Source organism: Scatophagus argus, chromosome 15 (genome assembly GCF_020382885.2).
Source record: "Scatophagus argus isolate fScaArg1 chromosome 15, fScaArg1.pri, whole genome shotgun sequence".
Classification (NCBI taxonomy): Eukaryota; Metazoa; Chordata; class Actinopteri; family Scatophagidae; genus Scatophagus; species Scatophagus argus.
Window position 1 is genome coordinate 693,862 of NC_058507.1, and position 14,016 is coordinate 707,877.

Genomic DNA, 14,016 nt, shown 5'->3' on the forward strand with positions numbered 1-14,016 from the left:
GAGTCAAGTTTGTATTTACATTTCAGGAAACTTTCTGCTCTTTCTCATCTTTCTCCTTTTCCAGCAGCTGGACTTGCCGGTTGCTTGTTAGCTTGAGATTCTGCATGTGAAATACACAACAATCTCCTAAAACAGGATGTTTTGCTGTAGTTTAAGTTGTGATTTGGAAACTGCAAACGTGACATGCTGGAAGTATTTCTGACAAATGACAGCGTACAGGTTGTGTGTAGTTCCTGAATGTGTATTCCACATCCAGTTTGAGAAAAAGAGAGAAAGGTTGATGAATGCAGTGAAAAGAAGTGTATTTCTCTGAGATGTAGTGAAGCAGACATTTTATGTACAGTTACATAAAACGGAGGTACTCGGGTTACATACAAATACACCAGATGTTCTTAATTTCGCTTGAATTCGATGAATGAGAGAAGAGACGTGAGTGAGATGCTCCGGCAGACATTTTGGGTGAATCAAGGCTGAGAGATGTGAAATACATGATGTTTAAGGTAGCTGGGGACTGAAGGACTGAACAGGAAACCAAATCAAAACCCGAGGACAGATACTAAACTGGCCACCTGAACAGGGACTATTTCTTTGTTTCAGTAGTTCCAGTGACAACTGCAGTCTCCAGTGGCTGCTGCATAACTTCCTGTTCCTCTGTGGAGCTGCAGTCGGGTTGCGTTGGCAGGATGAAGGATGGACGTGTGTCGTTAATCATATTCCTGACAGGAAACACACACTTCACTCTGCTTTTATTATATCTTGGACGGTTTCCTCGTCCCTTTCCTCCCCAGCTTTGTTTTGAAATCACAGCTTCTAATGCACGACTCGGTGGGAGTGCGTGTTTTATTAAACACTCTGCAGTCTGCTGTGAATTTAACGTCTACGATGGTTTTTCTCCCAGCTCTTGAGTTTAAAGGGCAACACGCTAATGTGCTTTAAAGGACCATTGCAGTGTTTTTACGTGCTTGAGCCCATTACAACTTAGACTGTCCATGCTGAGTTGATGTTGACGTATTGCTTTGATTCATAATGTACTCCTAACAAAGAGGAAATGCTTGACTCGTCTAACACTGAATCCACTTTACCTTCATTATCTCTGCCTGGCGTAGCCTGGAGGGGATCATTCACCTGGTGGTGTCTGTGCCTCCATCAGCAGCTAATCTCACATCATGACTGATCAGCGTAATGTTGCCTGTGCATTTTCCATCCCTGCAGCTGTGAAAGCTGCATGTTGTCTCCCCTTCATTCTGCTCCCATGTCTCCATGCTGGACACACAGCCTGTCCTGCACTCCCTGATCCCCACCCACCCGGTAGAGACCTGCACTGTGTGGAGTTTCATTATTAAATCAGTTTATCCCAGTCGCGGTCAATGTTGTCAAATTCTTCAACTGAAAACAGATGTGGAACAAACCAAAAAACTGCTGCGTGCAGTAAGTCAGTAAAGAAACTCAAACAGAGTCAGACTGTGTACAGTAAATATCAAAAGCTAATTTTTCCTGCAGCAAGTGAACTAAGCTTTTACACTAAAGAGTCACCGACGACACGTTAACCTGCTGATTCTGTTTAATTGTAAAGCTTTCATTCAGCTGACTGTGAAGGTTGTGTGTGTGTGTGTGAACTTTGAAACCATTGGATTTACAGCATGAGCAGCCTCACTCACCTGACAGCAGGTGCAGGGGTCACACAGTGTCTCACATGGGGCAGATCAGCATCAGATCATTCAGACTGTGTCGGTGTGTTTGACTCTCGGGTTTTTTATTCCAACCCACCTTTAGATGTGTCACTCTGTGTAAGATTCCACAGCTGAAAAGAGAAAGAGGACGAGAGTGAAAGGTAAGAAGAAAACCCATCTCGGTGTGTTTACATCTGTAAGTGCCGTCAGGAGCTTCTTCTCTGTTTTCGTGCCTTTTGTTCTTTCTAAGTGGATGTGGATCTGTAGTTTAGAGGTCTGCGAGTGTTCTTCTGTGCTCACATGTTTGTAATTGTGCAGGATTTATTGTCTCTGAGTTATTTTAGGCCTGTGTGATTGTGCAGCTCTGTTTCCTGTTGATGTGGTGATATGAGAGCAAATGAAATCCACCGACTGGCACTTTGAATCCTCACTAATCAAATTACTCATTAGTATAAACAGGACCAGTTGCTAGGCAATAAGAGAAGACTCCAGGAGGATATGCCTAAAAGTCTTCGTCATGAATTAAGTGAAATTATTAAAATTATTTGAATCTGTTTCTGACAGAAAACAACTTGTGTTTAATTTTGTGTGTAATTTAAATAAGACAGAGTAAGTAAAATGTCAAAAAAATGCAGAAATTCAAGAAACTAGCTGGCTTCTGTTAAAATAGATGTAAATTATCTCACTGCGATGGCAGATTTTTTTTTTTTTTTTTTTACTACTTGATAAGGCAAATGTGGTGGAATAAAAAGTTCAATGTTCCCCTCTGAAATGATGTGAAGTAGAAGTGCTGTAAAATGGAAATGCTCAAGTAAAATACAAATATCTCAACATTGTAATTACACACACACACACACACAGATTATGACAGCCGAGGAATTTTTACAGCAGTGTTGTATTGAGGGTTTAACTGCTCCTGTCAGCATAAAGAAATATAAATATTCCCCACCTCATTTTAACTGTTGACTCAGTGAGCACAGTCAGCTGACAGCACACAGGAGGTGATGCATCTGTAGGCAGGTAGCTCCCCACAGAATGACCTGTGACCTGCATCTTTAATCTGTGTTTGTTCAGACGTACAGCAGGCCTGCGCTTGGGTGTGACAGCAAAGTTTTACATTGTGGTTTTGGTTACCCTCTTATAGCCACCACATGTGTAAGGCTTCATTTGAAAGTAACATCTTCTACTTTCTGAAAGTATGCTTGTTTAGCATGTAGCTAAAACACATCTTAAAATACATCAGTTCAATCATGGCTGAAGAAAGTTTTTACTCCTCATATTGAATCATTAAAGAGAAATCAGATGATGCTTATACAAAATATACCTTTTACATCTTGTCACCTATATTTGTTTAAAAGTTCGAACATCTAGCCGTATTAGGGCTAAGTATGTTTTAGCTTGTGCTGTCGACCGAATCCAAAGCGCCTCCAAGTGGCCAAATTGTGGCAATGACTCATACGCTCACTTCTGTGACACTGAAGCCACTGAAGCATTGACTATACGAGGACTATAAAACCTTTTAGAATCATTCAAAAATATTGTTTATCATATTTTTTCTGACTTTCTCCGCTCGGCCTGAAAACATGCTTTGTAATAACTGCGCTCTGTTTTCCCTGGCCTCAAATCAGCCGGTACGGCGGGATTCACACAAACTATGCGTCCATACGGAGCTGAGAAGGGAAAATGATTGGCTACAATATGAACGGTAAACTTAGTGACAGCCAATGACAGGTCGTTCTTTTAAGGCGGCAAAGCTACTTGACAACTGATTGGGCTCTCAATCTGGGAGAGCTTGTTGTGTTTCAGCGGCTGTCCCGGACTGAAAATTAAAAACAACCGGAGACACTTTACTTCCGTAGGCAACAACTAATAAACGCAAGTATACCCAACAAAAGTGGGCCGAAAGAAGAGGATATACATTTCTGGTCGATAAAAAGTTTAATTGCAGATGGTGAGCAGTTCTGCCCACTAGTGGACCTGATACGACAATATACACACTTGAAGTAATTTTTATGAAAAACCATTTTTATTTTTGTTGGACTCTGATGGACTAAATGAATATAATCTACAGAGGAATGGACACACATTCGGATTTTCTGGCCGCTTTGAAGGTAGGTAAACGGTCCCCTCTTCGTCGCTTATTCACCGCGTCGTCTCAATGAATTATACTTTGGTGTGTATGGTTTGCATAAAACGAACTAAACATCCGAATCGTCGAGATCTAAGTGATCTAACCATATATAACATGTCCACGTGGACAAAGGTTTAAAAACTTCTGTGGTTAAGAGCTGCTGTGAACTAGCTTAACGAGTCGCCGGTGGGTCTAAACAGCTGCTAAGGCGGTGACACAACGGTGAGCTCTGATTGGATGAGTCTGTTGTGTCTCTGAGCCAATCACAGGATCCTCTGATCAATCGTTTTTCCAAAACAGGAAAACAGAACTTGGAGTCAAATAATCAGACTGATCCCAAATGACCGATTATTCAATAACATGCAAACTTGTGTTTCTGTATAATCTGTGAATTTTATTTTATTTATTTTTTTACCATCGGGTAAATATGTTTAACTGTAGTCTCAAGTCCCAGACTGCTGAAATGGATGGTTTTTAATCACCTGTGAAACTTTTCAGCGTGCTCCCAGCCAATCAGGATGGAGGGCGAGGAAGACGGGGCGGGGCGAGTCAGAGAGCTCCAGGAGCAGAGGATGGCGGTCCAGAAGAAAACCTTCACCAAATGGATGAACAGTGTCTTCTCCAAGAGCGGGGTGAGATGGGAAGACACGAAGGAAATGAGATTTAATTCATGTGGCTGGAGAGAAACCAAAAAGCTGAACTCGTAGTGGTTTCATAAAAAAGACATCGTCTGAATAATGTGTGGATAGGCTGTTTCTTGAAAAATGTAGCTAATCACTATGTAGGTAATGCTGCTGTGGGCGAGACCTCACAGTGGTGACTACAGACAGGTGACTGTATATAAAGATGGACCACATGAGAGCTCCTCAAAAGTGAAGCCAAAACATCTGGATGGCCCCCTGGTGGCTGGCTGCAGTACAGCTCACAGACTGTTGGTTTTGTTTAGTTATTTGATGCTATAAAAAAGGGGGCTGAAACATCATGATTGACAGCTGAGCGCTGCTCTTGATTGGCTCAGATGGGTGGCTATGGCTATGGCTCCAAATGACATCATCAGAACAAAGTGGCAGCACTTGTATCTGGGATATTTTGGCCTCACTTTTGTACGGTGGGACAGCGTGAAGGCGCGTCGGCCATCGTTTTCATGTCAGTGTTATAGAAGGCTGCATCAGAGCCAAAGTAGAACACTTTTATATTCATTTTATTGACAATTGGACAAACAATGATCAGACACTGATCAGCCTGAGGATTCAGACTGTAAGGTCTGATAATCAGTCTATACCTGGTGTTTCAGTTCCCTCAGTGGGAAAGAAGAGAAGAGAGTCCAGACTGTTGAAGGTGAAGCAGGCCTTTGTTGTTGAATCCTGATACAGCAGAGAAACAGAAATGTGCTGAGTCGATGTTGTCTGGATGGTTACAGTAATAATACTAACTATTTAACCTGCCTGCATGTGTCTGACCCAGCAGCACACACACACACACACACACACACACACAGCCAGCATGGAAAGACATGAGGACTGACCATGCAGTACAGGACTCATTTGACATCATTTTCATGGCTGTGTTTGGGTTTTGTAACTGCAGTGATAAGATAAGATAAGAACTTTGTTGATCCTGCAGGAAATTGTTGTGCCAGGGTTGCAATACAAAGAAGCATACAGAAGTAGCAAGTAATTTTTCTATGAGTACTATGAAAAATAACAGGGTATATACCTGAGGTAAATAGATAACGGCAGATAAGGAGCAGAATGGCACCAGATTTTTTAAGTGAAAAGAGAATTCTAGCTTAAAGAAATTAACAAAAACATAACACAAAGACGAAGAGCAACTCTGGCAGGCGTCCGTTTGTAGCTGAATGATGATGATGTCAGTCCTCCTATCTGATACCTGCAGTGTGTCAGCTGGTACCACACATTAATCATCGGTCAGGGTTGAATACGTTGCTGCTCTGTGTCGTGTCCTCTGGACGTCAGGCTCCAGTTGGTTTGTTTTCACGTCTCTCCTCTGATAACCGTCTGCCAGCTGTTGGATGAAGGCTGTGGCCTGCTGCTGCTCTGCATTCCCAGAATTCCTCTGTGATGTCTGCTGGATGGCAGCGGGGGAAAGAAAACGCAGAGCTCTCACTTTGTCACTGTTTCCATCCACACTTTACCTGCTTGACCTGCAGCCGTGAGGTCGTGTTCTCCATAATGCTGCTGTTATTTTAGGCCACACATGACCACATATCCTCACTACTATGAATTTTTAAACCATCAATGGATTAATGGACAAAATAATCAGCAGATGAATCCAGAGTGAAAACAAACACCATTGCAATCAAAATGAGCTCCCGCTCAACCGACTCCCACAATAAAATCCTGCTGGTACATTAATGCAGGAGTCACAAACAGCTGATCAGAGGTCAGACTGAAAAGGACAGGAGACAGCAGGGGACACTGTACAGCACATAAAAGACTGTAGTCACTGTAATGAGCCTTTTTAAACTGATGCTGCTGCTCTTCTAGTATTCTAGTATTGATCTGACATCAATGCAGTCAACAGTTGGTGGACATTTTTGTCCTAGGTTTTATTTTTAAGAACCTCTGCTCAGGCATATTTCGGTTTAATTTAATGGAGCTCCTCCATCCGTTTTCAGTTGAACTAGAAATGAAGAGCAGCAGATTTCAATTTTTTCTCTTTATGAATCAATTCAGTGCACAGTTGGTAAAATATTAGAAAGCAAAAATGTCCAAAGTGCTGTCTTCACATGTCCTGTTTTGTCCCAGCAGCAGTCTGAACAGGGTGGACTTTTAGTCTCAGAGGCTCTGGGAGGGGAGGCAGATTCAGAACAAACACTTGTGACAACCACCTTACTTCTCGCTGTAAGATGTGACCTGACCTGTAGATAACCAGGATGTCCTGGTCCAGACTGGACAGAGACGTTATGTAACACACTTCACGGGAAAGACGAAGAGGCAGCAGAGCTCGACTCTCAGGATGATCAACGTGAACTTCCTGCCAGTCACAGAGCTGTAAACATGTTGACTGACTGCTGTAACTGAGCAGCTTCGTACGTCAGCACCAGCAGATTCATGTGAAAATGCAGCATTACAAGTGGCGCTGCTGTCTTCAGAGTCCTGTCTCACTGTTACTCAAGTGTGTCCTAAACCAGCAGTCATGTGCTCGTATGAATTGTTCCTTCTGCTCACACTGGACATTAAAAGATGGGGGACAAAATGCAAAGCCCTCGTTCTGTGTAAAACCACATTTTAAAGTTTATCTTAAGAAATATGAGGCTTCAGCAATCTGAGTTGCAAATCAGGTGAGTATCAGCAGGACGTTGTCCCTCACTGTCGTCTCGTCCCGCAGGAGAAGATGCAGCTGATTGACGTCTACACGGAGCTGAAGACCGGAGTCGTTCTGATTCGTCTGCTGGAGCTCATTTCCTCAACAAAGCTGCCTCCGCCCAGCCGCCCCAAACTGAGAGTCCACTATCTGGAGAATAACAGCATCGCCATCAACTTCCTCAAAACCAAGGTAACTCACCTGTCCGTGTCAGGCGCCGTCCACCCTGCAGGTGACTTTGAGCCAAGCGGTTTCTGCTCTGCTTCAGTTTAATGCACTTCCTGTGTTAATGAATGAAGTTCTACTGACACTTAAAAGATTACTTTTACTGCAGCATCTTCATCATCTGCCGATTCAAAGTGATCATATCTGATATATTGATACTTTCAACTCATTTTGGCCGATGCTGATATACTGTATGCACATACTTTTTTCCACCTAAGTGCGAAGATCAAGTGTAGTCGATTAACATATTATCGTGTCTGGTCTTACTGTGATGACCCACTGGCAGGTGCTTATGTTACTGTGTATTCATAATTCAAAGTCATACCTGCTACCTCAGATGCTGTCTGCCCTCCATAATACAGCTGGGCCAACAGAGTGCAGCCAGTGACCCAAAGGAAGACCAATCCAGCTGCTGCTGTCATGGCCGCAGGTCCATAAACTGTACCACATGTTCATGCTCTGTAATTCAGTGAAATCAACACTGTATGGTTTCGTTCGGACTGAAAATGATTCGGCATGTGTGCCATGCTGACTTTAACGAGTACGTTTGTTGTTTTCGTTGTGTGAACACACAGCAGACTCGAAACCTGCTGGAACTGAGCAGCTGAAGTCTTTGTGGCAGTCATGATTTACTTCTGTGCTCAGAGCCTTGTGTTTAGCTCCATCTTGTGGTGATGTTCATGCATTGCAGCTCTTATTGTGACTACTACAAAAGAGCATTTCAAATCAAAACCATTATTACAAAGTGCTTTACAACAAACAATGGATGATTAAAAACATAAATAAAACCTAGGATACAATGTATGAAATAAAACTCAGAACAGAGCAGTGCAAGACTTGAGGTTAATGTTAAGAATAAAGTGCTCAGTAGAATTTCCCTTCAGGGATAAATAAAGGAATTCTGATTCTGATTCTGATTCTGAGTAGTTCAAGGATTTAAGGATTCAAGGATTCAAGGAACTTTTTTGTCATACCAGCTCACATTCACATGTTTATGGTACGAAATTAGGACTCAGGTCCCGGGAGCAGTAAGTGGACTATAAAAATATAAAAATATAAAGTACGAGGTAACATAGAATATAAGCTGAACAGAAAATAGAACATAAAAGGATATAAAACTACACATTTAAATAAGCTAAACCTTAAATAAGAAGCCTGTTTTAACATATAGCAGCCTAAGTATGCATGTGCAAGTGTGTGCAAGTATGAGGTAGTCCAGAAAGTAGTCCTTAATATTGCACTTGTGTATTGCACTTGTAGGATAAAGTGTTTGTAGTGCACGGGGGTGGAGGGGTGGGGGTCAGGGGTGTGTGTGTGTGTGTGTGTGTGTGTGTGTGTGTGTGTATGGGTATGGGGGGGGGGACTACAGGGCATGGCTGGAGTTCAGCAGCCTGACTGAAAATAAGATAATAAGATAAGATAATCCTTTATTAGCCCCATAACTGGGAAATTACACTTTAAAATTTAGAAGACAAATTAAAACAAATCCTTATGATTAAAAATAAGTCTTTGAAGTGGTTTTAAGGAAGGGAAAGAAGAGGATGTCACCAGATGGAGCTCAAAACGAACCATTCGCTGTCTTTCCTGTCAGATTCGGGTGGATCTGATTGGTCCAGAGAATGTGGTAGATGGGGATCGTACACTGATCCTGGGTCTGCTGTGGATCATCATCCTCAGGTTCCAGATCGGACAGATCAACCTGCCTGAGGTAACGAACTTCAAGCTTCAGTCTGGCTGTGTTTTCTCTGTGGTGTGAAAATCATTATTTCATTATTCTAATTAAAACTCTCATTATTTGTACTTTTCTCTCTGCTACTTTTCCTCCTTTTCTTGTTTTCTTCTTCCTTTCCTTCCTTCCTCACTTTCCCCTCTTTTCCTTTTCCTTGTCTTTTTCTTTTCATCCTTCTGTTCTTGTCCTCTCTTGTCTCCCCACCTTCAGGGAGATGGAGCCAGCATGGCTCATCGCTCAGCGAAGGAGGCTCTGCTGATCTGGTGTCAGAGGAAAACGTCAGGTTATGACGGCGTGGCCGTGCAGGACTTCTCGTCCAGCTGGAGGGACGGACTCGCCTTCAACGCCCTCATCCATGCACACCGGTAACATACACACATACACTTATACTTCCATACTTGTGATGACCCTCGTGGACATAACCTTGTGGACCTCACCTTCATAACTAATCTGCTCCATCCGGTCTTTCTCTCTCTCCATCCCAGGCCTGACCTCTTTCATTACCGCCATCTCCGTGCTGATGACCCCCGTCATAACCTGGAACACGCCTTTTCTCTGGCGGAGCAGGAGTTTGGGATCATGCAGCTGTTGGAGGTGGAGGACATGGTGGTCCCTCATCCGGACGAGAAGTCCATCATGACCTACGTGTCCCTGTACTACCACTACTTCTCCAAGATGAAGCAGGGACAGACCATCCAGAAGAGACTCGCTAAGGTCTGAGGCAACACCAGGGGGCAGCAGTGGTGGTGATGATAGTAATATTAGTAATATTAGTAAGCAGTAGACAAGTAGACAGTCTGTGCCTGAGCCACATCAGGTGTAAAAATCCGAGGACAGTTACTCCGCTGTGCACCTTATCTTGTATGTTTTGCACAATTAACAACACTTTCTAACTCACTTTTTTGGGTAGCAATATGTTTACATCTGTTTACACTGTACATATCTGTGGAGATTCTCAGTCGTCCAGGTCATATATGTGACATAGACAAATCTGCAGGACTATCAGATCCTTTGTTTTACTCAGTTTCACTTAGTCACACCCACTGAGGTGTGTATTTGTTCCCCACCAGACAGTTTTTTCAGAACTGATGAAGCTGCTTGCATGAGCAGTGAAATGTCTTCAAGTCAAATCTTCAAGTCCAGACGCCTTGCTTTAACTCTTCGAGTGTTTACACTGTAGTTTTTTTATAGCCTCTTGGTTTTAACACACACTTTGGTCGACCTGCTTTCTTTGCACTCCGCTATACTTTATGTAGCGTATGTTAGTTTATTTAGTATATGTTTAGTTTATTTCCCACTAACAGTCAGGCCTGTTCGTCTGTTTGTTCATTTACTTTTTGACTGACTTACACTGCTGTAATGGATGCTTGAATTTCCCAGGGGATCAATGAAGTATCTATCTTTATCTATCTAGTAGTAGTGGTACAAGTGGTTTTGCCAAAGTAGGCCTACGTCTGCTGCCCCCCCAGGCTGCTTTAGGAAATGCAGCTGGTTTGTCTGCACCCAGGTGACTGTAGAAACGTTTCCTGCCTGTTGTCCATCTGTTGTCTCACTGTCACATGGTGACTTTCTCTAATCTGTCAGCACCTTCCACCTCCTGCCCGTCACTCAGTGTGGCTTACTGCTGGATTAGATTCAGGACTGACAGGAAGTCACACACAGAACAAAGAACACAGCAGTGGACCTGTTGTAGCTGCCGTAAAAGAAGGTTGAAGAGACACTGAGGAAGATCTGAAAGAACTCGATGAACTAATTTGCAGAACAGATAATAATTAAGACTGTTTCACGTTAGTTGATTGTGGAGCCTTTCAATCCTGTTCAGACTGTGGGCGGGGCTAAAATAATCCAGTTACTTTCACTCACACACACACACACACACACACAGACAGACATTCACAGAGCGGTCAGTTACACAATGAAACCCAGCACACACACAAACTGCACACCTTTACCTGCTGTTTGCCCCTGCTCAGACAGAAAGAAGGCTCTGATCTGATAGGGTTCGACTTCACGGGGGAATTAACGGACATTTGATGTTTTTATTGTTGTTGTTATTTCTGTCTCAAAATGTGTTTTCAGTTATCTGAGGGGAAGTGACCGAGTACAGGAACTTGTGGTTAGTGTGTTACTGTCTTAGCTCCATGAAGACTTCAGTCATCTTGTTGGACTCGGCTTCTTCCCTTCAGTCCACTTTGCAGGCTTGGGTTATATGAAGGTATTTGCTGCGAGTCGCCGACTCATCGGTATCTGTGTTTGTAGACGAGTGACAGGACATGATTCCATGGAGAGGCTGAATTCTCTGTGTGTTTCCCCTGAGTGTTGATCAGATATTATTGATGTGACTTTGCTAAATGTTGTGCTGTGATGGTTGGAGCTCAGAACGTGCAGGCTGTTTATTCTCCAGGTGAACCAGGTATGTCCAGTTCCAGTGATTTGCCTGGGATCACATAATGTTGGTTTACCTGCATCAGATAGGTTCAGGTGTGTCACAGGTGCTGGCAGCCTACCAAATCATCTGTCGTGGGTGATGCCAGGTGTCGACAGGTGTATGAGGTGTTGGTAAGGTACCTTGAAGCATCAGCAGCTGTACCGTGTGTAACAGTTGTGTTCAGGTGTGTTCCAGGTGTGCTCATGTGCCACATCTGACAAACTGGAAATAAAATGTGCCGGTAGAGTCCAGGTGTGTTCCAGGTGTATGCTGTGTGTGTGTGTGTGTGTACACGGGGTTAACAGTATGTTGGTGGGAGGAGACCTCAGTGTTCAGTGGGTGAAGAGGGCGTACAGGCTGTCCTGCTGTTTGTGTGTTTGTGAAGTCAGAAACTGGTTTGCTGCACTAAATTAAGTTTCCCCTGTGCAGGACTAATAAAGTCTTGAGCTGCTGCCTTAAAAAAGTTCACTTCGGTTGAATAAACAACTGTTCGGGCACACAAACGAATTTGATTTCCTTTAACATTTTGCCAGCTTTAACCATCAAACAATGCATGCTGGGAAGTCTGCTGGTATTCTGGTCATGAGTTGACTGAACATTCATGCAGCTGATTTTACGTCAGAAGAATTTGTGTTTGTGAGTCCTGGAGTGGTCTGAGTCTAAACTGACTTGTGTTAATACAGAGACAGCAGAGTAATGAAGACTTGTGCTTTCTCCTCAGATAGTTGGGATGCTGATGGAGCTGGACAACATGAAGATCCAGTATGAGAGACTGGTCTCAGATTTGCTTCACTGGATCAAAACCAAGGTGACAAAAACAACAGCCGTGTTGACATTGGGAGAGAACCTGTTGATTAACCATGTGATTGTCTGACTGATTGAAGGTGGTGCAGCTGAATGACAGACGATTCCCAAACTCTGTGAGGGAGACGCAGAAGCTCATGGTGGCCTTCAAGACCTACAGAACTGTGGAGAAACCTCCCAAATATCAGGTGAGGTGGCATCACAAACTCTTCCACCTGCTCAGCCTTCAAGTCCATTTATTTCTCAGCTTTTATTGCATGCCACTCCTCCATTATTGATGACAAAAAACCAGAATATTCTGATAGTATGAAAAAATAATGTTTAATAATATTTTGTAATTTTTGTTTGTCTTTAGGAGCGCGGGGTGATTGAAGCTCATCTGTTCAGCCTGAAGACTCAGCTGGCAGCCAACAACCAATGGGCTTACAGTCCTCCTGAGGGTACTGAACACACACTCACATGCAGACACGATCTGTTAGGTTGTTAGTGTTCTGTGATATTCACCCTGTAATCGAATGGAAAGTTTTTGTGCTTATTAAGGAAAGGACTATTAAAGATCACAAGCATGTGATGTGTTGTGTCTCATTACACCACGTTTTCTTTTGAAGGTAAAACCCTGAGTGACATAGAGAAGAGCTGGGTTCTGTTGGAGAGAGCTGAACATGAGCGAGAGCGAGCCCTGCAGGAGGCGCTGCTCCGCCTGGAGAACCTGGAGCAGCTCGCCCAGAACTTTGAGAGGAAGGTACCCAGAACGACGTCCTTCTAACACCCCAAACCTGCCAAAGTCTAAAATTGCTTTTCAAGATCTTCTTTCTCTTTTTACATCAGGGACTCAATCTGTGTCAGTGTGTGTCCCAGATTCACACAGTCAGTTTGTTTCTCAGGCAGCACTGAGGGACGGGTATCTGGAGGACACGCTGCGTCTGATCCGGAGGCAGGACGTCCGAGGCCTCTCCGTCCTGGAGGAGGCTCAGGCAGCTGGCCGGCGTCTCGAGGCTCTGGCCACTGACGCTCTGGCCAGAGAGCCACGCTTCAGCGCCCTGAGAGATATGGCCAAGACCATCGAGAGAGGAAACTACCACAGCAAGGAGCAGATCATCAGGAGGTGAGAGCGGGACAAACGATGAGCTACAGGGCTAAATGAAGACGCACGGGCACGGAGTTGTAAAAGTATGACCCGGCTGAGGTTTGGTCAGCCTTACTGCTCACGATGAGTAGATGATTGTGGATGATTGTGGATGACACGGTGTGTTTAGATTTAGTATTCTTATCTTATGTCTCAAGAAGGAAAATGTCATCATCTCTGTTCATCATATTTCCATGTGTCTGCTGCGTGTGCATGTACATCCTACATGTGTGTGTGTTTGTAAGAGAGAAGAACATCAGTCATCAATGGCAGGACCTGCTGCAGCAGCTCCAAGAGCAGAGGGGGCTGCTGGGAAACATAGTTGAAAATCTCAGTGTCCTGCGAGACATCGAGCTCGTCTCCCAGGAACTGAAAGAACTGCAGGTGAGTTTACGCTGAGGTTCTAACAGCACACCTGGTTTCTCTGAGCTGAAGCATCGTTCTCGACAGAAGCTTTCTGAGACACACCTCACGGCATTCGAGCAAGCAGGAGTAGAAACGATTTGTCAGATATTTAAAAAGTTCTCTGATGGTGTGAGTATAGTTTCAGACAATGAAAAGGTTAGCTTTTATTGT

General features: G+C 43.7%; 1 protein-coding gene and 1 long non-coding RNA gene across 2 annotated transcripts in view; one reads left to right on the forward strand and one right to left on the reverse strand.

Annotated features, from left to right (window-relative positions):
- Positions 1 to 18: 18 nt before the first annotated feature.
- LOC124072407 lies at positions 19 to 2,666 on the reverse strand. The gene is made up of 3 exons (XR_006845498.1): positions 2,620 to 2,666; positions 1,659 to 1,801; positions 19 to 100 (listed from the first exon to the last, which is right to left on the reverse strand). It is a non-coding gene; the product is annotated as an uncharacterized LOC124072407 (long non-coding RNA).
- The window catches only part of sptbn5 (spectrin, beta, non-erythrocytic 5), a 41,594-nt gene continuing 29,275 nt past the window's right edge, over positions 1,698 to 14,016 (forward strand). Inside the window, exons 1-12 of the mRNA XM_046413817.1 lie at positions 1,698 to 1,831; positions 4,300 to 4,433; positions 7,153 to 7,320; positions 8,945 to 9,061; positions 9,293 to 9,447; positions 9,568 to 9,796; positions 12,232 to 12,318; positions 12,395 to 12,502; positions 12,670 to 12,754; positions 12,923 to 13,056; positions 13,199 to 13,419; positions 13,686 to 13,824. Of these exons, the coding sequence (XP_046269773.1) occupies positions 4,320 to 4,433; positions 7,153 to 7,320; positions 8,945 to 9,061; positions 9,293 to 9,447; positions 9,568 to 9,796; positions 12,232 to 12,318; positions 12,395 to 12,502; positions 12,670 to 12,754; positions 12,923 to 13,056; positions 13,199 to 13,419; positions 13,686 to 13,824 (1,557 nt within the window). The 5' untranslated portion in view covers positions 1,698 to 1,831; positions 4,300 to 4,319. The remainder of the gene's footprint in view (positions 1,832 to 4,299; positions 4,434 to 7,152; positions 7,321 to 8,944; positions 9,062 to 9,292; positions 9,448 to 9,567; positions 9,797 to 12,231; positions 12,319 to 12,394; positions 12,503 to 12,669; positions 12,755 to 12,922; positions 13,057 to 13,198; positions 13,420 to 13,685; positions 13,825 to 14,016) is intronic.